The sequence below is a fragment of the Bos indicus x Bos taurus genome, chromosome 9 (assembly GCF_003369695.1).
Source record: "Bos indicus x Bos taurus breed Angus x Brahman F1 hybrid chromosome 9, Bos_hybrid_MaternalHap_v2.0, whole genome shotgun sequence".
NCBI lineage: Eukaryota > Metazoa > Chordata > Mammalia > Artiodactyla > Bovidae > Bos > Bos indicus x Bos taurus.
Window position 1 is genome coordinate 98,423,347 of NC_040084.1, and position 26,376 is coordinate 98,449,722.

The 26,376-nt window shown below is 39.3% G+C and overlaps 1 protein-coding gene across 3 annotated transcripts in view; it reads right to left on the reverse strand.

Annotated features, from left to right (window-relative positions):
* Positions 1 to 26,376, reverse strand: part of AGPAT4 (1-acylglycerol-3-phosphate O-acyltransferase 4) — a 1,412,466-nt gene that overhangs the window by 1,306,126 nt on the left and 79,964 nt on the right. For 2 of the 3 annotated variants that reach the window (XM_027551993.1, XM_027551996.1), the window contains exon 2: positions 25,607 to 25,740. The exons of the other annotated variant lie outside the window; for it this stretch is intronic. In XM_027551993.1, the coding sequence (XP_027407794.1) occupies positions 25,607 to 25,613 (7 nt within the window). In that variant the 5' untranslated portion in view covers positions 25,614 to 25,740. The remainder of the gene's footprint in view (positions 1 to 25,606; positions 25,741 to 26,376) is intronic. 3 annotated transcript variants of the gene reach the window in all.

Here is a 26,376-nt window from a genome sequence, read left to right on the forward strand (position 1 = left end):
AGGACACCTGCGGCCTACATAGGTGACGTAAATTTCCGGCCTTGGAATTTTATTAGCTTTCCATGCAAACCAAGTTATTCAGCCTCTTTTCTCCACTGAATTTTCCTACTGAGCTATCATAATTCTATTACTCTTTATATCTCTAATTAATATTTAATTAAAGCTATTGTATCCAGTTCACCGACACAGTCCCCGCTTCGAATTCCCTGGATCCACCGGGGCTGGAACCCGGCAAGGAATGATGCTAAAGCTGAAACTCCAGTGCTTTGGCCACCTCATGCAAAGAGTTGACTCATTGGAAAAGACTCTGATGCTGGGAGGGATTGGGGGCAGGAGGAGAAGGGGATGACAGAGGATGAGATGGCTGGATGGCATCACTGACTCGATGGACGTGAGTCTGGGTGAACTCCGGGAATTGGTGATGGACAGGGAGGCCTGGCATGCTGCGATTCACGGGGTCGCAAAGAGTCGGACACAACTGAGCGACTGAACTGGACTGAACTGAACTGGAATGCAAAAGTAGGAAGTCAAGAAACACCTGGAGTAACAGGCAAATTCGGCCTTAGAATACGGAATGAAGCAAGGCAAAGACTAATAGAGTTTTGCCAAGAAAATGCACTGGTCATAGCAAACACCCTCTTCCAACAACACAAGAGAAGACTCTACACATGGACATCACCAGATGGTCAACACCGAAATCAGACTGATTATATTCTTTACAGCCAAAGATGGAGAAGCTCTATACAGTCAGCAAAAACAAGACCAGGAGCTGACTGTGGCTCAGATCATGAACTCCTTATTGCCAAATTCAGACTTAAATTGAAGAAAGTGGGGAAAACCACTAGACCATTCAGGTATGACCTAAATCAAATCCCTTATGACTATACAGTGGAAGTGAGAAATAGATTTAAGGGACTAGATCTGATAGACAGAGTGCCTGATGAACTATGGACAGAGGTTCGTGACACTGTACAGGAGTCAGGGATCAAGACCATTCCCATGGAAAAGAAATGTGAAAAAGCTGCCTGAGGAGGCCTTACAAATAGCTGTGAAAAGAAGAGAAGCGAAAAGCAAAGGAGAAACGGAAAGATATAAGCATCTGAATGCAGAGGTGGATGAAACTGGAGCCTATTACACAGAGTGAAGTAAGCCAGAAAGAAAAACACCAATACAGTATACTAACGCATATATATGGAATTTAGAAAGATGGTAACGATAACCCTGTATGCAAGACAGCAAAAGAGACACAGATGTATAGAACAGTCTTTTGGACTCTGTGGGAGAGGACGAGGGTGGGATGATTTGGGAGAATGGCATTGAAACATGTATAATATCATATATGAAATGAATTGCCAGTCCAGGTTCGATACAGGATACAGGATGCTTGGGGCTGGTGCACTGGGATGACCCAGAGGGATGGTATGGGGAGGCAGGTGGGAGGGGGGTTCAGGATGGAGAGCACGTGTACACCTGTGGTGGATTCATGTTGATGTATGGCAAAACCAATACAATATTGTAAAGTAATTAGCCTCCAATTAAAATAAATAAATTTATTTAAAAAAAAAGAATAGCAGGAAGAGATAAGAAAGCCTTCTTCAGCGATCAATGCAAAGAAATAGAGGAAAACAACAGAATGGGAAAGACTAGAGATCTCTTCAAGAAAATTAGAGATACCAAGGGAATATTTCATGCAAAGATGGGCTCGATAGAGGACAGACATCGACTGAGCGACTGAACTGAACTGAACAAAATGGTAGAGACACTTGTTGTGAGCCACATGTGACATCAATGCTTGTGCTCAGTCATGTCTGACTCTCTGCGACCTCATAGACTTTAGCCCCCCAGGCTCCTCTGTCCATGGGATTCTCCAGGCAAGAATACCGGATTGGGTTGCCATTCCCTTCTGCAGTGGATCTTCCTGACCCAGGGATTGAACTTGCGTCTCCTGTATTGCAGGCAGATTCTTTACCACTTAGCCACATGCGACATAAAAGGCACAAGTTTTACTCTCCAGGATCAAATGTGATTCCCATATAAAGCTGAAGCCAAAATGCAGAGTGCTTAATTCTGTAGCAGATCAATAAAGGTTGGAGTACTTAAGTGGATGCACCACAGAGGAAATATGGAAGATTTTCCTCAACTGCATTTTTTGAGGATAACCGATATACAAGCAAACTGAGGAGGAAGACGAGCAAAAGTCGGGGAAACACCGGCAGATTTTAGAGAAAAGGACACATCAAGGTGACAAGAGAGCATCTGTGTAATGAAGTGGAAAATGACATTTTTTTGGAGTTTGAAGGGAAATAAAATTAAACTGCAAAGAGTGGGAAATATAATTAGTGTTTGCTTCCACTTCCTGTTGGGCCTGTCCTTTCTTCACTCAGACCAGGCTTGGACAAATGGCTTGCTTTGACTGATGACATGGGACAAAAGAGGTGGGCAAGACTTCCCTTCTCTCTGCTGTAGGTTGGATGTAGCCTAGATAGGACCAGCTCATCCCAGGGCAAAGATAGCACCAACAATACTATGCCAGTCTACAAGGAACAGGTAATTGAGCAAGGAATAAATCAATAGTGGTGAAGCCACTGGATCCATCACTACTGCAGCATAGACTAGCCTGACTGATGGGCAGATTACAACCAGATTAAGGACAATGTTAAAATGAGGACCTGATGTCAAGTGTCTCATGCTATGTTACCAGTTTTCAGCTCCAAACATGTCTTTTCACTCAGTGGTTTTAACCTGGGGATGGGTAATGTTGAGCTTGGTTTTGTCTGGTCTTGACATGGCAGCCTGACAGTCAATATATATGTCCACCCCTCTAGAAGTCAAAGATGAAAAGAATTGTCTTTGTTCAAATATCATTGTCTTAGCGAGACTTGAATAAGTGAAGTCACTTCAGTCGTGTCCGACTCTGTGCGACCCCATAGACGGCAGCCCACCAGGCTCCCCAGTCCCTGGGATTCTCCAGGCAAGAACACTGGAGTGGGTTGCCATTTGGCTGATTTAAAATTGTAAAGCAGCGTCCTCATCATTTACCACGCTCTGTAGGTTCCTTCCTTGCTGACTTTTTTCTCCACAGCACATCACCACCACTTGTGTGCATGTGCATAAACACATGCATATACATACATGTATATACACCTTATTTGTGTACTTACAAAGTTGCAAAGCCTTGAAAATTACTATCCATTTCACAGTGTCTTCCTAAAAAATCATCATCTCTATATTTCCAGGAAGAAGTGACAATTTCCTTTGTAACAAATGAAAATAGGAAAGGCAAAAGCACTGGGAAATTTATTCCAGTTGCTTCATTAGTAACAACTTGCAAGAAAGACTTGGAGCCCGTTTTCTCTAATAGATAAATTATATCACAGCTCAAAGCAGTCTTGAACTGCACAGGACTGACAGATTTTGACTAATGAAGGACGTGTTTCAGCTGAGCAAGTGCTAGGAAAAGCCCCACTCATGTTGCCAAAGCAAAGCAGTATTACTTAAGACCAAAGATAAAATGCAGAACCTGTTTTTCCCATGATGAGCAAGGTATTTCTGGTACATTATGGGTTAACATGCTTTTTTTTCTTTTTTTGTTTTTTGTATGCTGACGGGAGGAGTTACCGTTTTCATGTTTGTTTTTAATGGCAAAACAAATGTGAAGTTTTAAACAAAACAATTTTAATGTACTTCTGTAATGCTATGATTTGAAAAGTAGAGACTGACTACTCTATTCCCTGGTGGCTCAGACGGTAAAGAATCTTCTTTATGTGGATTTGTGGGAAACCTGGATTTGATCCCTAGGTTGGGAAGATCCCCTGGAGAAGGGAACGCCTACCCATTCCAGTATTCTGACCTGGAGAATTCCATGGACAGAGGAGCCTGGCAGGCTATAGTCCATGGGGTCACAAAGAGTCAGACATGACTAAACAACTTTCACTTTCAAGACCGTTCACAGATAGCATGATTTTTTTTTCTTGCTTTCAAAAAACCTTTCCCCTCAAAGTAAGCCACAATACCTTTGAGATCAATTCTCGAACTAATCAGAGAAGAAATACTTGCTTATGAATTTCTACTCTCATTATTTCACAGATGACTGAAATCTAAACTAGAACACTCTATGGATATTCTGAAAAATTATCTGAGCATGGGATGATTAAAATATAGTACCATCACACTTGTCTCCAGCAGCATTATATTCCAGGAAACATTTATTAAAAAAAGAGAGAGAGAGAGAGAGAGAAACTGACCTTTCAAATTTTGAACAAGTCAAAAAACTTCAAATATTTGATAATTACCAGTAGTGTCATATACCTGATGGTTACCACTAGTCGTAAGGGGGTATTCAGGATACCCTGAAGGGGGAACTTCAGGATAGATAAGGCAAAGTCCCCACTGTGGAACTCACAACACACTAGACTGAGACAAAAACACATAATTACATCATCTGAAACTGACTAAGGAGAAATCTGTAGAAAGTGCTATGAGAACTTCAAGGCAGAAGTAAACATGTCTTGAAGACGAAGGAAAATTTCTACAAATTGATATTTGAGCTCTGGGCTTTAGGGAGTGGACATAATGTCATAAGGTCAAATATAATCGAACATGTAAGAACTACAAAAGTCTTTGATTATAAGCAAGAAGGAAGCCATTGGTGACATAACTTTGACAGTGGAATAGAATCCAGATTTTCAGGAAATCAGGAATGAATGGGAGTGTAAGAAAGAGAACAAAGGTCATTCTTTCTGCAAGTTTTCAAGACGATGACACAAAGGAAATAAATGACAGCTGCTTGAGGGCAAAGTGGAGTTGGAAACTGAGACAGAGGAAACTGCAGTATAGTTGTCTAGACCACCGTGTAGAAGACACTGAAGATAAATACATTTTAGACAGCAAAGAGAGGAGATGTAATGGTGAAGCAAAATCAAACAGAAATAACACTGAAGGTGAAGGAGGGAAGACTATCCTTTATTGAGTACTCAGTGTGTGCCAGATTTTTAGTGTATACTTTCTTACACGTTTCCTTAATTAAGCCAGCATCATTTATAGGGTATTGCTGTCCCTAATTAACAGTCAAGAAATGATGGAGTAGAAAGTCTTATTAAAGATAGAACATCTCAGAGGTGATAGTCTCTTTCTGGGAAACAGAAGACAAGGTCATCTGTTCTAAAAAGCATTAGTAATCAGGTTTTGGAAATGGTAGAGCTCCTGTTTTGAATGGAGAAGCTAGTTCATAGCAGATAAGATAGGAAAGAAATAATCCTAATATATAGTAATTATTATACAATAACAAAAAATCTGGAATGACTTAATTTTTTTAAGCATAGTTCAACAATCAGTGTATTCCTTTACATGAATAAGGATCCAACGTATGCTTTAGTAACAACAGCCTTAGTTCAGTTCAAACTGATGTTATCGCCATCAGTCCTTTATAATGTTTAATTTTAACTCCAGTAAAGGCATCTCTGTAAGGTAGTTGTACTAAAATAGTATCCCCTGTACTATTTCACAAGTACTTTCCCATGTGAAAACTCCATGCTGGGATCACTATCAAATGACTAATTTAAAGCTAATTATTTCAGCATTAATTTAGATAATGCTGCTAAGTCACTTCAGTCGTGTCCGACTCTATGCAACCCCATAGACGGCAGCCCACCAGGCTCCCCTATTCCTGGGATCCTCCAGGCAAGAACCCTGGAGTGGCTTGCCATCTCCTTCTCCAATGCACGAAAGTGAGAAGTGAAAGTGAAGTCGCTCAGTTGTGTCCTACTCCTCGAGACCCCATGGACTGCAGCCTACCAGGCTCCTCCGCCCATGGGATTTTCCAGGCAAGAGTACTGGACTGGGGTGCCACTGCCTTCTCCGAATTTAGATAATGGGCCACAACAAATGGAAAAAGAATACTTCGATATTTCACCGGTTTCCTACTGCCCCAAATCAGATACAAGAAAACACTTCTGCTGTTACTTTTTATTATTTATACATTAAAACATACCCTAAAATAACCCCAAAATGTTGTCATATTTATAAACTATATTCTAGCTGATCAGAGAATGCAATAAATAAATAAAAGTTTTTTTTTTTTTTGAACTGGTCTCATTTAATAAATGAAGCTATACATTTTCATTTAAATATCAGTTCAGTTCAGTTCAGTTGCTCAGTCGTGTCTGACTCTTTGCGACCCCATGGACTGCAGCACGCCAGGCCTCCCTGTCCATAAGTTTATTAAGTCAAACTCAATTTTGTAACTTTTTCTGGTGTGAAAAAATAGCTAATATATAATGCCTGACCACATGGTCTTGCAGTCCTTCTGCTAATTACCTATAAACCACTGAATAGGTTCTACAGTGGCTACTTCTTACTAACCATATTGTTTCCCTAAAAATATATTCCTCTTTTCATACATTTTTGTTTTAACTATTGTCGAGGGCATTTATATTTTTTAATAGCATATATGGCAGATGATTGGATATACAACATGACATATACGTATTTAAAGGAATGATGCTTTACATTTAAATTAATGTTAATTGCTTGATAAAAGTTTCAGCAGACCAAAATATTGCAAGTTTTATTTTAATCAACATTTAAAAATTCTTCATTAAAACCTGGCAGCCTCAAGCACAAGATGTGGCAGACAGACATTAAAATGTTGTAATAACAGTTTCTAATACAGAAAGCAATTAGCTCTTAAAAAAAATGATCTATTTTATATAAGCCATATCTAATTTGGGACATCTACTTTAAACAATGATAGAATTAAACTTGAATTCTGTCATATAATAAATCTAGAATTATAATTAATATTTAAAGTACAAGCAGTTGGATAGCATAGTAGAGGAAATGATACAAAATTAAAACTTTAAAAGTATTTAAACCCTAATAAAATCTTGACTTCTAGCCCTCCCAGGAATTTTTATATGTTCCGTTCTTTGTTCAACTGGAGAAACTCTATGGGCCAGCATAAATTCCTACTGGACCAGAATTATGTCTGATTCATCACCTGCATCAACCGCCCACACAGGTCTGAAGGTATTTGTTGAAATATAACGTCTATACCTTTCAACTCCAGTAAGTGTCTTACCTGTACAGTAAACACATTGATTTGTTATCACTTTAAATCATATAGCAATAGTGTATAAAAATAATTTAAAAATTACTGAATATATCAAATAATTAGTAGATATCCAAAAAGCCTTTTTAACTAAAACAACTGTAAACTGTTCCCTAAGCTTTTCATTGTCCTGCCAACCTAAGATGTTTTCTTCTTATTAATACTGCACAGATCTTTAGAAAAACTAATATCAATTACTTTGATTTCCCAGGCTACCCAAACTGCTAATAGAACTTAGTAATTAAAGCTATTTTAAAATGATCCTAAATCTGAGCATCTTCCCATTTAGCCTGATTAGAAGCAGTCATCAATATTAACATCAATCACTGACAATTCAGTATACATTTGACATGGTAGAGGTGATCATTATCTAAAATCTCTTTCCTAAGATGTGACTATCATCTGGGGAAAAACATGTAATGGGGAATTAAGATATTTCTATTCCCAATAACTGATTCTACCATGAATCTTGTATATTCAGAGGCAAAGATCTCTTTATTGCAATATTCCATCTCACACTAAATGGCCTTGAATTCTGCCAGTATTTTAAAAGGCCACTTTGTTCATTCCCTCCCTTTCACCACATATGCAATAAGACATCAATACATTGTGCACTGTCTTATAAATGTGTTCAGAGGCAGGTCCCAAACTGATGATAGGTATCCAGAATAAAACAGTATTCAGAACTGCTAACTTGTAAAGCAAAAAAAAAAAAAATCAATAGGAATCAACATAAGTTTTATAGAACCACTTGGCCACATTTTAAAGACTTTGGTCAAACTGACTAGTATAACCAGGAAATTATAGATACTGATTCTTAAGTCCTTTGGTAGAATTCTCATCATTTGCCAAAACTTCATTCAAATATGACTGGCCACAAGACTCTGCAGCCACCAAGTGATGGTCTGAAAACTTCTATGGTATTTGAAGGGCACGGTGATCTACGTTCTAGAGAAAAACAAAAGCTTTAGAGCAGAGTCATCTGCTTTGTCAGAGCAAACTTCATGTCATGTCACCTACTTCTGTCCTTATAAAGTTCTAGTCTGCTGTATTAAGAAGTCTGTAAGTTTAACGGACTGGTTCCAAATCCTGACAGGAATATGTCAAGGCTTTATATTGTCACCTGCTTATTTAATTATATGTAGAGTACATCATGTGAAATGCTGGACTGAATGACTCACAAGCTGGAATCAAGATTGCCAGGAGAAATATCAACAACCTCAGACATGCAGATGATACCACTCTAAGGGCAGAAAGCTAAGAGGAACTAAAGAGCCTCTTGATGAGAGTGAAAGAAGACAGTGAAAAAACTGGCTTAAAACAACATTCAAAAAACAAAGATCATGGCATACAGTCCCATCACTTCATGGCAAATAGATGGGGAAACAATGGAAATAGTCACAGACTTTATTTTGGGCTGTTCCAAAAATCACTGCAGATGATGACTGCAGCCATGAAATTAAAAGATGCTTGTTCCTTGGAAGAAAAGTTATGACAAACCTAGACAGCATATTAAAAAGCAGAGACACTACTTTACCAACAAAGGTCCATATAGTCAAAGCTATGGTTTTTCCAATAGTCATGTATGGGTGTGAGAACTGGACTGTAAAGAAGGCTGAGCACAGAATTGATGCTTTTGAACTGCGGTGTTGAAGAAGACTCTTGAGAGTCCCTTGGAGAGCAAGGAGATCAAACCAGTCAATCCTAAAGAAAATCAATCCTGAATAGTCATTGGAGGGACTAATGCTGAAGCTGAAGCTCTAATACTTTGGCCACCTGATGCAAAGAGCCAAGTCATTGGAAAAGACCCTGATGTTGGGAAAGATTGAGGGCAACAGGAGAAAAGGGCAGCATAGGATGAGATGGTTAGACAGCATCACTGACTCAGTGGACCTACGTTTGAGCAAACTCTGGGAAATAGTGAAGGACAGAGACGCCTGGAGCGCTGCACTCCACGGGGTCGAAAAGAGTTGTTCACAACTTAGCAACTGAACAACAACAAATAAGTTAAATGCCAAAATCAAATTACAACGGTCAACAATCACTTACAGATGGAAGACCAACTGTCCTTATACTACAGTAACCAGCTCTTCCAACAGGAAGCTGAAGTGTTAACCCCGTGACCTGCCTGGGGGGCGGGGGGTGGGGGTGGGGGTGGGGGGTCCCTTTTAAAAGGATACTGTAAGAATTGATATTGATTTTGTGTAACTATAATAAGAAAGAGAAATGTGTAAATAAGACAGACACAAAAATTGAAATCATAGACAAAACCGTGACTGAAACAAAAATTCAGTTTGTTCATAATAATATAAAAAATACAAGAAAATACTCTAATAAAATAGTCTAATGTAATAAATGTTTTAGAAAAGGCAGAGGAACCAGAGATCAAATTGCCAACATCTGCTAGATCATTAAAAAAGCAAGAGAGCTCCAGAAAAACATCTATTTCTGCTTTACTGACTATGTCAAAGCCTTTGACTGTGTGGATCACAATAAACTGTGGAAAATACTGACAGAGATGGGAATACCAGACCACCTGACCTGCCTTTTGAGAAACCTGTATGCAGGTCAGGAAACAACAGTTAGAACTGGACATGGAACAACAGACTGGTTCCAAATAGGAAAAGGAGTACGTCAAGGCTGTATATTGTCACCCTGCTTATTTAACTTCTATGCAGAGTACATCATGAGAAATGCTGGGCTGGAGGAAGCACAAGCTGGGATCAAGATTGCCAGGAGAAATATCAATAACCTCAGATATGCAGATGACACCACCCTTATGGCAGAAAGTGAAGAGGAACAAAAAGCCTCTTGATCAAAGTGAAGGAGTAGAGTGAAAAAGCTGGCTTAAAGCTCAACATTCAGAAAACGAAGATCATGGCATCTGATCCCATCACTTCATGGCAAATAGATGCGGAAACAGTGGAAGCAGTGTCAGACTTTTTTGGGGGCTCTAAAATCACTGCAGATGGTGACTGCAGCCATTAAATTAAAAGATGCTTACTCCTTGGAAGGAAGGTTATGACCAACCTAGATAGAATATGTAAAAGCAGAGACATTACTTTGCCAACAAAGGTCCGTCTAATCAAGGCTATGGTTTTTCCAGTGGTCATGTATGGATGTGAGAGTTGGACTGTGAAGAAACCTGTGCGACTAAGAATTGATGCTTTTGAACTGTGGTGTGGAGAAGACTCTTGAAAGTCCCTTGCACTGCAAGGAGATCCAACCAGTCCATCCTAAAGGAGATTAGTCCTGGGTGTTCAATGGAAGGGCTGATGTTGAAGCTGAAACTCCAGTACTTTGGCCACCTCATGCGAAGAGTTGACTCATTGGAAAATACCCTGATGCTGGGAGGGATTGGGGGCAGGAGGAGAAGGGGACGAAAGAGGATGAGATGGCTGGATGGCATCACTGACTCCATGGACATGGGTTTGGATAGACTCTGGGAGTTGGTGATAGACAGGGAGGCGTGGCGTGCTGCAATTCATGGGGTTGCGAAGAGTCAGACACGACTGAGCAACTGAACTGAACTGAATGTAATAAAAAAATAATCAAGCTAACTTCTCCATAATAGAACATATTTTACAGAAATTTTTCTGGAAAACATAAGCAAAACTAACATTCAAAGGATTTGGTAGCTGCAATCCTATGTGAGAAGGATTGTTTTATTTAAAATATTAGTAGTGTTAACTTTCAATACTTAAGTTATATGTTATGTGCATATTAACTTTGAATGTGTCTTTTATATCCATCTCTCAGCATTTCACTGCTATTCCTTATGGCAACCCAGGTAAGTACTACAATGGTCTCATGGTTTGAAATCAAACTAACTAAACCCTTTAGTTGGGGCTTCCCTGGTGGTTCAGTCAGTAAAGAGTCTTCCTGCAATGATGGAAACCCTGGTTTGTTCCCCGGATTGGCAATAGCCCATGGATAAGGAAATGGCAACTCACTCCGGTATTCTTGCCTGGAAAATCCCATTGACAGAGGAACCTTGGCAGGCTACAGACCATGGGGTCGCAAGAGTCGGACATGAGTTAGTGACTAAACCTAAACTCTTAAGTGAATGGATCCATTTTACTCCTTGGGAAAATAAAGATCACAACTCCTAAGACTCTAGCTTCTAGAGAAGTTCAATTGTTAATAAAACCAGATTTATAAAACTTCATACAATTTGGCTGATTTTTCACTGCAGAAATCATAAGAATGCATATGGAACTGGAGGTTCCAGATTGCCTGGTTTCTGTTCCCACTCACTGAATGCAGTGTCCAAAGAACCCCACTGCTAGTGCCAGCAGCCCTATAAGGGTCTCTCTCCCCCTTGCACCTGGAATGTTCCTGGGATGGCAGAATGAAGTGACAGAGGGAAGAAGACCACTTGTGCCAAACTAAACAAGAGAATAAATATGGCAAACGACTTTTCATCATTGCCCCAAATACCCTAAGTAGGAGAGACATATAAACAATGGTTTGCTAAACATTAATAAATAGCTTCTAAATAATTAAAAGTGGAAAATGTTCTATGAGAAACTAGATAGTTATAAAGAGAACTCCGTGCATGAAGAAACTGTTACAAGGCACAGAGGCAAGAGAACTAACTAGCATTTAGAAACAGACCACAGAGGAGCCTGAATTTCCTTCAAGTCCTGGAACAGCGGGTGTGCATTCCCGCTTTTACCCTTGGTTCTGGCTGTTCCTTAAGGCCGGAACGCCAGGGGTACATCCTGGGGGCTGAGACTGTGGCCTCTGGAAAGTCTTCTCTCTGCAATTTCTACTTCAGCCTGGATCACTTGCAATTGTAAAGGTACACTCTCATGACTCTCTCCTCCCAGACCGCACGTCTCTTATGGCAAAATTTTGTGTCTTATTTAGCTTGTATTGCCACCAATGGCTGACACAAGGACAGTGGCAGACAAATCTTCATTCAATTAAATAAATCCTCCTAGAAGCAACCTAGATGTCCATCAGCAGATGAATGGATAAGAAAGCTGTGGTACATATACACAATGGAGTATTACTCAGCCATTAAAAAGAATTCATTTGAATCAGTTCTAATGAGGTGGATGAAACTGGAGCCTATTATACAGAGTGAAGTAAGCCAGAAGGAAAAACATCAATACAGTATACTAACGCATATATATGGAATTTAGAAAGATGATAACAATAACCCTGTGTACGAGACAGCAAAAGAGACACTGATGTATGGAACAGTCTTATGGACTCTGTGGGAGAGGGAGAGGGTGGGAAGATTTGGGAGAATGGCATTGAAACATGTAAAATATCATGTATGAAACGAGATGCCAGTCCAGGTTCAATGCACGATACTGGATGCTTGGGCCTAGTGCACTGGGACGACCCAGAGGGATGGTATGGGGAGAGAGGTGGGAGGAGGGTTCAGGATGGGGAGCACATGTATACCTGTGATGGATTCATTTTGATACTTGGCAAAACTAATACAATTATGTAAAGCTTAAAAATAAAATAAAATTAAAAATAAATAAGTAAAAAATAAATAAATAAAAGCTAATAACAACAACAACAACAAATAAATAAATAAATAAATCCTCCTAGATTCCAACTGCCTCATTTGTAATACTGAAGTTTTCTATTCCTTTCAGCTTCTATAATTCTATGATATTTTTAAATTGAAATACTGTACTCTTCCCTTAACTATTTTGCATCTATCAAAGAACAAAGCATCTTCTATAGTTTACCTTGATTTCTCCCTTTCATGCAAGCCAGTCCTGTGTGCTCACAAGAGCCAAGTTTCACACACAGCAGTTAACAGAGTAGCCTCAGACATGTTTTTAATATGGGAAAGACACAACCTTGGGTCTTGGGAAGGGCAGTCAACTGCACTCTGAGCCATGTATCCAATTTACCAATATATAATTCAGTAATAACAATAATTCAATTCCATCTCTATCACTCTCTTTCTCCCCCTCATACCCCGCCTCCTTCTCTTTCTTGATGTTTGACCATTCATAAAAATCAAGTCAGTGCCACAGAAGGACTTGACTTTTAGGGTAAAGTCATCAATATGATTATGAGTGATGGCTCAAAAGCATCAGACTTGAGTTTGCTTGACTGTGCGTGAGACCATATCTGTTAATGATGCTTTTCTTACCCTACATCTCAAATGTCCTATAATAGTAGAGCTTTGTCACATTACCTCACCTTGTTATTAAATCTTTATTTAAATAACTCTTAATTTGCATTGCTCTTCCAAGGAATTTTATTTCTTAATTTGGCTGACAGATTTTTCAAACCGTCATTATGATTTAAGAGTTTGCTGATTCTCAGTGATAATCACATAAAGTTCAAAGGAAAACAAATTGATGATACTTAATCGTCTCTGATGATTCCACTGATTGTTTTACACCAGTGGATCTGTTACCTTGTACATGTAAATACCTCAAGCACATGACTAATTTCAGATTTCAGGGACTGGGGACCTGATCCATTTCGTATGGTGCGTCTAGCTGAAATTCACGAAATATGACCTACTCTTCAGACCTACTCTACCAATCTCAATTCCTTATGTTCACTCAGTTAGTAGCAATATCAGCTCTAAATCAGAAAGGCATGAGGGATGTTCACAGAAAAATCTGACTCCCAAACGAACAAATAACAAGCTACAAGGCATCCTGGGTACAAGGCATTCCATTAAGAACTAAATACTTCAGTACTCACAGTGCTGCGCCTGAAACACAGTGGAAATTATAATAAAAGTCAATTATTTGACACTTTCTAAATCTCGGTAACAGTTCCATATTACTTAAATATCCATACAATTTGCTCACAAAAAAAGTTAATGTTAAATTACTATAATTTTCATATGCTCCTACTATTGGACAATACATCTTTTTTTTTTTTTAATCTCCTGTGGAAACAAGTCACCGGAAAAAAAAAAAATCTCAGCCACATAAATTTATTCTACTAATCTGACATGAAATAAATACTCAACACAAATACATAAGAAGAGCAACACATCTTTGGCTAAATTATGGCTTTGAAATTGTTGAGCTCTCTCCCTCTGTTGTGGAGCAATGTAGAAAACCAACCAACAAAGAAGGTTTCAAACCTCTATTTTACCAACAAGGTAACTGTTCAAGGGTGATAAAGAGATCATTAAAGGTAACACGCTGCCTTGTTCAAGGCATCTTAAGGGATTTATTGGGCAAACATGTGCAGATCCTAACTGTCTCTGAAGCTTCTCAAGAGACCTCGACTGTGTAAACAGTGACATAGGACGCGTGTAGTGCAAACATCAATGAGAAGAGAAGACGTGGAGAAGCAAAATGTGGCTAGAGACACAGACGGTTAGACTGAGATCCCAGGGCATCAAATCTGCAATAAACACAGATGCACACACACACATACACTTCAAATGGGGCCAGACATCCCTCATAACTCAAGAATTCTAACACCCAGAAGAGGCTTATGATAAGAACCCCTGAGCAAAGTGGACAGAAGTGAGTGGAAGCTGGACAAACAGGTTTCCCATCAGGACTGGACCAACTCTTAAGCTTTCACCTCTACTTAGCCTTAATGTGAGTCCCAGAGAAGTTAATTCAATTCACACAGAATCTCTAGCTTGAAATTAGGAAGAAATGAAAAACTACAATTTCATATTTGACTTCTGTATTCTCTCCTTCCCTAGAAACTACCTATTATTTATAAAATTAAATAGTGAAACAGTACCTTAACTTAAAATGTTAGCAAATCCTTGTAAATTTGGGTCATTTGTTAGGTTAATGAGAAACACGTTTTTCTTCATTTAGTTTCCTTAAAAGTCACTAACTTATGTCACTTGTTCTTAAATTTACTTCATCAGTATTAATTTTTATGCATTAATTTCTAATTTGCGCAATATTTTTCTGCACAAAACTGGATTTTCAAGCCAATGGATGACAAGACTAAAACTGCTTGAAGAAAGCATCTCTAACAACTCCAAGTGCTACAATACAATCAGTGCAGATGATGTTTTCAGATTCTTTCATAGTCTCTTTCAGTTTCATTCATGATCAGCTAAAAAAAAAAAGACAAATTCTGAATTGCTGAAATGTGAATTTCCTTCTCAACTTGTAATTTGTTTCAGTACACACTGTATTTCCCTCTGTAAAGAATTCCACATTATTTATTTTCCTTTATGCCTAACAATAAAAGTAAAACAACAATATCCCAAAATGGTTGTTACTACTGTTCAACTCTTTGAGGCACAGAATGAATGAAAAGCTTTCAAACAACTCTTTCAGGATTTAATATGTTAGTATAGATGGATGACACGTGGTAAACAATCGTCCCGCCAGTGCAGGAGACAGGAGACTCAGTGTCAGTCCCTGGGTGGAGATGATCTCCTGGGGTAGGAAATGGCAAGCCACTCCAGTGATCTTGACTGGGAAATCCCAAGGACAGAGAAGCCTGGCGGACAATAATCCACGGGGTCACGAAGAATTGGACACAACTGAGAGACTGAGAACGCACAAGAACAGATAGGCTAGACTAAAAAAAAAAAACTGTTTAGACCAACTGAAGAAAATTTTTTATTAAGGAAACAGGAAAGGCGACAGATTGTCTACAAATATAGACGCCCCACCACGCACACACCTCTCTCCACACTTCTGTGGTTCTGCGGCTAACTAGGTCAGGCCTGCCCGTCTGCCTCGAGGTCATCTTGCTTCACACCACTATAAACATTCTCAGGAAACAAAGACCTGTTTTGCATTAAATATTCTAAAACAGTGTATTTTATATTTTCCATAATCTCATGCTTATCCCAACCTGTTTATTCCTTAGAATGCTCTACTTGGGGAAATGGCACCACCATTCCCCAGTTGCTCAGGCCTAGTAAAGAACAATTGTTGAAAAGGTAAAACTGTGACTTACATGTAAATGTCAAATAAACACATGTCAAAAATTTTATATACTCAGTAATTAATGAGGAAAACAGATGTTAAAATCAGTTAAAATGGGAACTTGAAGAGCAAGGTGCTTACAATCAATTTTAAAAAGTAGTGCTACGATTGCTCTAATTGTTACAAAATGAGTTAATGTCCAATGGGGCAATAAATGATACATTTTTAAATCGTCTTTTCCACCAGGCAGGAAGTACCTGCATCTCTACCATATCATAATCTATATATTGACCTCTTCCCCTACAGTTATGAAACAGGTCAGAAAACAGAAAATCAAAGGACAAAGCCTACACTGAACTGAAGGAACGCCCAGCAGTGCCTGCCCATTTCTATTCTTCAGAAGATTGTTCTGATATTCTTACCCCTTGATCATAAATAATCCCCACAGATTGTTCTTTAAACAGAAAGTCTAGCCTCATTAGGTTTAACCTAATTATTCAGAGATGCAATGCAGCAAGGGTCCTGATTAAAAATACGAGTCTTCTTGAGTTTGCTCTGCAAATCTGGGGCCTTACAGTACTGAGTAACTATGAAGGATTGAGAATTAACTTTTCTCTGCACTTTTTGTTTAGTGTCTCTTACAGGATTAGATTCTTAAATCCTCAATTATGTTTTTATTGTGAGTCTAGAAGACCAAGTCCAAGAGACTTTCCCCAACAGATTTCACCTTGGTCTATGCATCTGGGTGTATTCTTCTCTTCTTGGATTCCAAAATTTTCTCAGCTCTCTGATCTGGCAGGGGACCACACAAGTTATGAGGCTGGCACCGTGTAAGCCAGTTTCTACGCCAAGGTTCTTGGGAGGACTCTGTAGGCATTAAACCACATTGGTCTTCATACAGGCTTCCAAGGGAGTACCTCTCTCTAATAGTGAGTGATTCATACCTGATTCAATGACAATCACTCTCAAAAGTTGTATTAGTTGCACAATTGATTTTTCCAACTACATTCTGGTAAAAGAGGGCAAGATTCTTATGAATCTATTCACCAATAATTAGATTGCCAAGTAACAAATATCAGTAAAATTGTCATTTCTGAATCCTACGGGACAAGTAAAAGTCAGATACCATTAAAATACTTCACTTCAGTTTACCACACTAAAGTCTATTACACTGAAACTTAAAGACATCTCAAGAAAGAGAAAGGGCTTCCTCACAGAACCATGAAGAATACACCATTCAAACAGTACCAACAATGTCCAAATAAATTTCTCTCATCAGTTCATTCAGTCCTTGGTGATTAAGTCTCACTCCACCGGATATCATTTCATCTGCTGCTGGACTGAAGGAAGACCCAGAAGCCCTGCCTCTGGCCCTGGTCTAGTCTGAGCATTTCTAACAGTGCCCGCTTGGAAGCCTGCTCTCAAACTTATCCACTGAAGTGAAGTAGCCCACCGTGCGGTACCGTTCCTCCCATAGATTCTGAGACTCTTCCTTGATGAAAGTACAAATTCTAACCTATAGCTTATAGCAGAGCCATCAAGCAAGCACTAGAAAGAACAACTGTTTGATAATGAGACTCATTACTGTCGTTAACTTATTATAGTAACCAATAATATCACAACGAACAAGAGTAAAATTAACACGTGGGATAGAACACATAACTATTTCATAATCATTTCCTCTGTGAGTTAAAAATATACCAGGGACACTGACAAATATCCAGGGCCTTTGCAAAATGTGTACTATCTATAAAATATGTATATAAGTAAATAATATTTTGCTTCTACAATCTTAACCTATTGAAGGTTGACCATCTTTTCATATTGACAACTTAACCTATGCAGCTCTTATGACAGCTTGAGTTAATTAAGAAACATAGAACCACCAAACAAACCTCATATTTTCTTCCTATCTTTCTACTTACAAAATGAAAGAATAATCTTTCTGATTGTCCAGAGGTCCTCTGGAAAAATGCAAAGACAGTTTTCAGCATAAAAGAAAAAAAATTTTTTCTAAATTTCACACCAAATCTAAGGAAGGCCAAATCAAGAATTGGCAAAAAAGCTTTTCTTGGTTAATTAAGATAGATGCATGGGAGCATGAAAAACAATGCTTGGTTATTTATCAAGATAAAAAAAAAAAAGAAGGCACAGGAGTATATGGAAACTTTGGTTCTTCACAAGGGAGGAATCACTGGTTATCAATCTTTGCTGTTGTTTGCATGCATTTGTTTTATTTTGTCTTTGTAAACAATCAAAGACATGATGAGATCAACACAAAGCTGAGAAAATTATTCTTGAGATACAAAATCCCTACCACATGGGCAAATTACTCAGCAGGTAAAGAAGAACCTTTTACCATTCTTAGTTCATCTAAGACCAATTTATCATTTTAAGAGAGTGAGTTAATTTACAGCTTTGTATTTGTGCAATGCTTGGTGGTAAAGTTTTTATGGAATACTTCCATTTCCTTATTCTCTCTTGTAAATAAATCCTATCAAAACTGAGCAAATTTTACTAAAAATTTAATACATCCCATTATTTCTTATCAGATTCAGATACTGCAAGGCAAGGCAGGGAAAATCCCATTCCCCCAGCCAGTCTCTCTAACTGGCATACTCACTCCTTCACCCACCTTCCTATGCTGGGAGTTAACTAGTCCTTTAGGGAAACACTGGTCTCATTTTTCTCTTGATAAGCCAAAGGACTTATGCAGCTGTGTTCCTTTGTCATTATTGCCTCTACGGATAATAATTATTAGTTATGACTTTTAGCAAATTTAATAGCTTCTACTTCATAGAGAAGGATGGGAGGTAGTGAGGGCATCTATCATACACAGCATTTTAGCAGGTCAGCAAAGCTCACAACATACAGCACAGTTTTCTGTGGCCACATTCCTCTCTTTTCTACCTTCCAAAAGTGCCAAAAAGGAACACACTCGTTTATTTTTATTCATAAATTAAGAGTCAAAAAAAATTTTTTTAATTTAAATATCTTTCGCATTAATTGTTTTAGTATACTATCTTACCTACTGAATATAATCAACTGATATACCCAACAGAATGCAGAGTGTCAGAGAATACAGCGGAGATAAGAAGGCCTTCTTCAATGAACAATCCAAAGAAATAGAGGAAAACAACGGAATGGGAAAGACCAGAGATCTCTTCAAGAAAATTGGAAATATCAAGGAAACATTTCATGCAAGAATGGGCATGATAAAGGACAGAAAAGGTAAGGACCTAACAGAGGCAGCAGAGATAAAGAGGAGGCAAGAATACACTGAAGAACTATACAAAAAAGGTCTTAATGACTCACATAATTACAGTGGTATGGTCACTCACCTAGTGCCAGACATCCTGGAGTGTGAAGTCAAGTGGGCCTTAGGAAGCATTAGTATGAACAAAGCTAGTATAGGTGATGAAACTCCAGCTGAGCTATTTCAAATCCCAAAAGATGATGCTGTTAAAACGCCGCACTCAACATGTCAGCAAATTTGGAAAATTCAGCAGTGGCCACAGGACTGGAAGAGGTAAGTTTTCATTCCAATCCCAAAGAAGAGCACTGCCAAAGATGTTCAAACTACCTTACAACTGAACTCATTTCACATGCTAGCAAGGTTATGCTCAAAATCCTTCAAGCTAGACTTCAGTAGTACATGAACCAAAAACTTTCAGATGTACAAGCTGGTTTTAGAAAAGGCAGAGGAACCAAAGATCAAATTGGTTCCAACACTGGAAAGCCAACACTCATTGGATCATATTACAATATACATATCGTCATGATGGAACTGCTTTCTTGTTTACTACTTTATTGCCTACTATTCCACTGCATACTGACAGTTATTCTAATATCATGACTGTCTGTGGCCCTTTTTACCTCCCTAATTGTTATGATTCTTACTACAAATCACATGAATTATCAAGGAAAGGAGGAAGGAAGGGAGGGAAGGGGAGGATGACGAGAGGAAAGGAAAGAAGGAACAAAAAAAGAAAGAAAGACAAGTTGTTATTATCTCATTCATGGAAAAGGCTGAAGGAGGAAGCACCTAACTGGAAATCCAAAAGATGAAATCTCCAATGCTATAATTGACTTCGTACTTGTTTTTTGTTTTTTGCCTTTTGGCTGCATGGTGCTTAGTTCCCTGACCAGGAAATGAACCCACAGCCACTGCATTGCAAGCACAGATTCTTAACCACTGGACCAACAGGGAACTCCCTATAATTGATTTTTGTGCATCTCCAAATAGTCAGCTCAGTTATGCACCTGAGCACCCTCCCTGCCTTACAGAAGACAGCTGAGAGCAGCAATACAAGAGATCTATTACAGCTCTTCTTTTTTAGTGTTCTCTTTTACAGAATAAAAAAGAGACTGAGTCAGGTGTTCTTCAATTATTTCTTTGATACCTAGGATTTTTTTGATGTCATAGTTGTTGTCTTTTGGAAACTAAATTGTGATTGATTTTTTTAAAAAGCATTCATAATAAAGGAGTAAGTAACCAGTCAGATATGATTAAGACATTACATCAATCTCACTCCTAAGTGTCTCATCAAAAGATTCTCACACACATACACAAAAGAACCAGTCTTGTTATTTCCAGAGCAATTGTTCATAAACTTTCTAAAGCAGATCCCAGTTTTCCTAGGCAAAATGAAGATACCAAATATGTGAAATAAATAAGTTCCAAAAAAATAAAGAGCTACAAGAAAAAAACGGTCAAGTACAGAAAGTACACAAGTAAAACAAAACTGATTAGGAAACTAAAGTAGTATAGAAAGTTATAAAATAAAAAGTCAAACTTACTCCCCTACCCCTCTGGGCAGTGTCTTCAAGGGTTAACACTATTAGCAATTTCTTCTCATTCCGTCTAGAATAATTTTTATACATTCATACAAACATATTTATCTCAAAGGAAGTATTTTGCTAACTAAATTTATGAAAATAAACCAAGGAGAATATAGAGTCCGGTTTTTGAGCAAAAGCTTATTATGGAGCCAAATGTCACAGAGGACAATTGCAGACTCAAGAAATTCTAACAATCATTTTAGTCAGGTAGTTTAATTTGATTACTTAACATTACAAGTCTGTATTCAAACACATGAGCAGCTAGACTATTAATATAAATTGGTTTTAGCAGTCTGCCTTAAAAATCTCAAATACAGAAATCTGAATGAGATGTAGTAAGTTTGGTTTCAAAGTCGAATTACTGATAATATACAGAAGTTGGTTGAATTCTTTACTTGTGAATATAGCTCAAACAAACAAAAATGCTCAGACCTTTGAGCAAGCATTAATCTAACATTTTACTTTCACTTTTTGTTGTACAGCTCACTAAGGGGTGCCAGAGGTCAGCAGGCCTTCTTGCTGCTCACCTAGGAAATAGAAAACTTGCTTCTATGCTCAGTGTAATCACAATCTCACAATTTTCAATGCCTTCGATTACTTTTCTTGCCCATGTCCCCTCACATCCATGTCATCACTCCTCTGTTGCAACAAATAGTATGGAGAAATGCTCTCAGTTCCTGTTACAGAACACCATGTTAAGAGTTCCCAGTTCTGGGGATTCGAGTCAGCCCTCTGCTACCCTCGCGACTCGGCTGGTGAAGAATCCACCTGCAACGCGGGACACCCGAGTTTGATCCCTGGGTTGGGAAGATCCCCTGGAGAAGGAAAAGGCTACCCAATCCAGTACTCTGGCCTGGAGAATTCCATCGACTGTATAGTCCATGGGGTCGCAAAGAGTCAGGCACGACTGAGTGACTTTCACTTTCTGCAACTGTAGCGCAAAATAATTGTCTATGGAGCAAAATGTGTTGATCACTAGAAAGTGTCCCAAATACTCCCCTATACACCATCCCCCAACTATTTTCAGAAAGGTCACAGCATGTCTATCCTAAAATTAAGAACTATTTGAGGCTACAAGTAAGGAGACTATAGACAGAAACTGACAGCACTGCGTAACTCAAGACTAGAACATCAAACACCACATGTGCCTACTTCGCAAGATCAAGACAGCTTTCTCCTAAAAGCTTCAAAATGCTCTGCCTAAGAACATACTTTGTACCACATTTTCATAACATATATTCTCTGCCCTGAGATTTTACATTATGCTACATGAGATTCCAACAGTCAGTCTCCCTGTATTTACAAGAATTCTTTCATTATGCAACTCTTCTGAGGAAGTTAAAGTCTTGGTTATCTTTTTCTCTAAAAAATCATATTACTACTGTGTGAGGAAGCTCCTTTTTACCAATAAGCAGTTGTCTCTTGGCTTGGCTCACAATGTAGATCCGAGAATGTACAAACACACTTTTATCTGTTGGCTTGGCTAGGCGGTGGTAGCCAGTTGTTTGATCAAACATTCATCTAGATGCAGCTGTGAAGATGACTTTGTAGTTGTGATTAACATCTGCAATCAGCTGACTTTAAGTAAAGGAACTATCCTCCACAATGTAGATGGACTTCCTACAGTCAATTAAAGAGCAAAAAACCTGAGATTAACTGGGAAAGGAATTCTGCCTTAATTCTGTCACATAAAATTCCTGCCTGAGTTTCCAGCCTGCTGGCCTGCCCTAAAAATGTCATACTTGCCAGGCCTCGTAGCCATGTGAGCCAATTGTTTAAAATAAATCTTACTACAGCTCTCTTATTATATCTATCTAACCTTGGTTCTGTTTCTCTGGAACCCCAACTGATACACATATCAAATCTCTGTCAACACAATATTCAACACATATTTATCGAGGGCATTTATGTGTCAGAGACATTTCTTTGCCAAGAAAGGTCCGTCTAGCCAAGGCTATGGTTTTTCCAGTGGTCATGTATGGCTGTGAGAGTTGGACTATGAAGAAACCTGCGCACCAAAGAATTGATGCTTTTGAACTGTGGTGTTGGAGAAAACTCTTGAGAGTCCCTTGGACTGCAAGGAGATCCAACCAGTCCATTCTGAAGGAGATCAGCCCTGGGATTTCTTTGGAAGGAATGATGCTAAAGCTGAAACTCCAGAATTTTGGCCATCTCATGTGAAGAGCTGACTCATTGGAAAAGACTCTGATGCTGGGAGGGATTGGGGGCAGGAGGAGAAGGGGACGACAGAGGATGAGATGGCTGGATGGCATCACTGACTCGATGGACGTGAGTCTGAGTGAACTCTGGGAGTTGGTGATGGACAGGGAGGCCTGGCGTGCTGCGATTCATGGGGTCACAAAGAGTCGGACACGACTGAGCGACTGGACTGAACTTATGTGTCAGACACTGTTCTAGGTGGGATTCCCAGGTGGCTCAGTGGTAAAGAATCTGCCTGCCAAAGTGGGAGACCTGGGTTTGATCTCTGGGTCAAGGAAGGTCCCCTGGAGAAGGAAATGCCAACCTACTCCATTATTCTTGCCTGGGAAATCCCGTGGACAGAGGAGCCTGGCGGGCTACAGCCTATAGTGTCACAAGAGTTGGACATGACTTAGCAACTAAAGAACAACAACTCTTCCAGGTGATGGTGATATAATAATAGAACTGACAAAAGTCTCTGTGTCCACAGAGCTCATACTTTAATTGTACTGAGATGAGAAGTTAAATTTTTAGGTAAAGTGACCATGTGATTTATCACACAATCCAGGACACTTTAAAGGTGAAATGGGGCACAAGTAATAATTATGCCAGGACAGCATGCCTAAACCATAAATATTCTGGACAACTCAGCCTGATACAGATCTCCTTAACCTTTGGTAAACTTTGGGCCCATCTACCCCAAAGGACAATGTATTTGGTTAAGTACAGAGAGCCAAAGAAGTATATAATTAATCAAGGTTGAGTCACAGACCTACAAGGATCTCAGATTCACGGTGCCAGTGGGTTCATATTCCAGTTATGCCTAGATCAATTACATATTATACAAAGCATTCAACTTTTATGAGTCTTAATCATGCCATTTAGAAATCTATATATTAATGAGAACTAATGAGAATCTGTAAATCATGTATGAAAGGAGTTGTGACATGACAGACATTCAATAAAGAGTATATAAAAATAGATTGGCAGTCTTCCCAGTGGTCCAGTGGTTAACAGTCCGCCTTGCAATGTGAGGGAAACCAGCTCGATCCCCAGTCTGGGAGGGTCCCACCTGTCGAGAAGCAGCTAAGCCCGTGTGCCACAACAACTGAGCCTGAGCTCTAGAGCCACGGAGGAACAACTACTGAAGCCCATATGCCCTAGAAAAAGCCTGCGCCCCACAAAGGAAGCCACCGCAGTAAGAAGCCCGCACTCCGCAATAAAGAGCAGCCAACGCCCTCCGCAACTAGAGAAAGCCCGAAGGCAGCAACAGAGACCCCAGGGCAGCCAAAAATAACTATTTTTTTAAAAAATAGATCACCAAAATAAGCAAGGGTGGGGACAGTTTTGCTTATAAGTCTTTCTATTCTCCTTGACCATTTGGCCCTGGAAGGAGATAATTTTATTAAATGCAACAGTAATAATGAAATTACAGCCATGCTTATAACAATTGTGAGCACAGGCGTGCATGGCTGACTCAATCCGCCATTTATCATTTTTAATATTGCTAGAAGTTACTCTGGATTCACATTTCAAATGTCTACATTCATGAAACCAAATTCTACACCAACACACACTAAAGTGGAGGCTGGTTCAAGAGGAAAGCTGCCAGTTGTCCAGCCTGGCTGGGAACGGCTGCCAGGAAACAACGGGGAGGACGCTTTATCTGAAGCATCGTGACCTAAGCCAAAACAGCTGTAAACACGTGATAGCATTTTTGAAGCAGGTTTGACAACTCTTTGCTGTTGCTGTTTTGTCTCTAAGAGAGTTCTGTCTGACCCTTTGCGACCCCATGGACTGCAGTTTGCCAGGCTCCTCCGTCCATGGGATTTCCCAGGCAAGAATACTGGAGTGGGTTTTCATTCCCTTCTCCAGGGGATCTTCCTGACTCAGAGGTCAGTCCAGCCCACATCTCTTAAATTGGTAGGCGGGTTCTTTACCCCTGGGCCAGTGGGGAAGCCCTTGATAAATCTTTATCCTCGGCTAAAACCTCAGATTGAATACTGTGCCATGCACACTAGCTATCTGCAAAAAGTATAAATACCTCTGAGTATGACCTCAAAAGTAAGAAAAACCCTCCTTTCTCTCCCGTCTTCTTTTCTACTGGCTTATTGCAGGGCCCCATGGTCTTACTCCATTTTCTTGGGATCCTCTCAATACAAGCGTGAGCCAAGGCGATCTACTATGAAAATGATATTCTAATTCTGAGAAACGATGGATGAGGTTGCTGAATTGTAAGGATAGCTCAGGTGTGACAATCCTTTCGGAATGCAAAGTCCTAAATGATGCCAAGCTGTGTATAGTTCCTTCCATACGGCAGAGATAGTAGCTAGGGTGGAGGGGAGCAAGAGATCTAAGGAGAGGGAAGATCTGAGTCCCAGTGCCTTTTCCCCGCAGGCAGGAAAGTCCAGAGCTTCCTCGCCCTACACACACAATTAACTGCTATTACTGGCATCACCGACTCAGCGGACATGAGTTTGAGCAGACTCCGAGAGATGGTGAAGGACAGGGAACCCTGGCATGCTGCAGGCCCTGGGGTCACAGAGTCGGACACCACTGGAGACTGAGCAATAACAACAACAAAGCAGGGCTGATTTACCTTTCATCGTTGTCAGCGAGTCCAAGCTCCCTCCGAGACCAGTTGTTCAGGCAAACAATGAGACTGTATTCAGACTCAAGAGGACGGCAGAGGAAAGTCTCAAAACAACTTTGTTGAGGTCAGGATGTCAGGTTCTAGTGTAAAACAGAGAAGGGGAGGAGTTGAGGGAGTAAATTATAAGGCCACAATCTTGTAAATCTCTCCTGGAAAGGCCAACCTCCAGGAGGGGAGGGGATCTGTTAATCTCTTCTTTCTTGTAACCATTCACAGGTGGGTAGAGTCAGATTATTTTCCTGTAAACTGATCAAAGGCAGAGGGGCAGGGTTCCCCCAGGCAGGTCATTATGTATGCTTATAACAACAGAAGCAAAGACAAGCAAAGGTTAAAATCAAAGAAATAGATCCAACATGGAGTTAGAATTGGCCTTTTCCTGCAAATCAGGACAATAAGAGATCATTCTGCAAAATGTTCTAATTGTTATTTACCCTTCAAAACTTCCTTTCAAATCTGATTCATTAAAGAGAAAACCAATTTTCTTAATAAACAGAAACTCACATTATTTTCCTTAATAAACAGAAACTCACATTCTTCCATACTAAAAGAATGTTCTAGTCTTTTAATAAATCCAAACATGATTTTCTAACCAATTCTGTATAATTATTACAAAATCAATTTAACTAATTAAAATGCTATTGATCTTTTATTGAAGTAAATTTAAAAGATGATTTTTTAAAATTTCACAGAAAATGTTTCAAAAATAATAAAAAGAT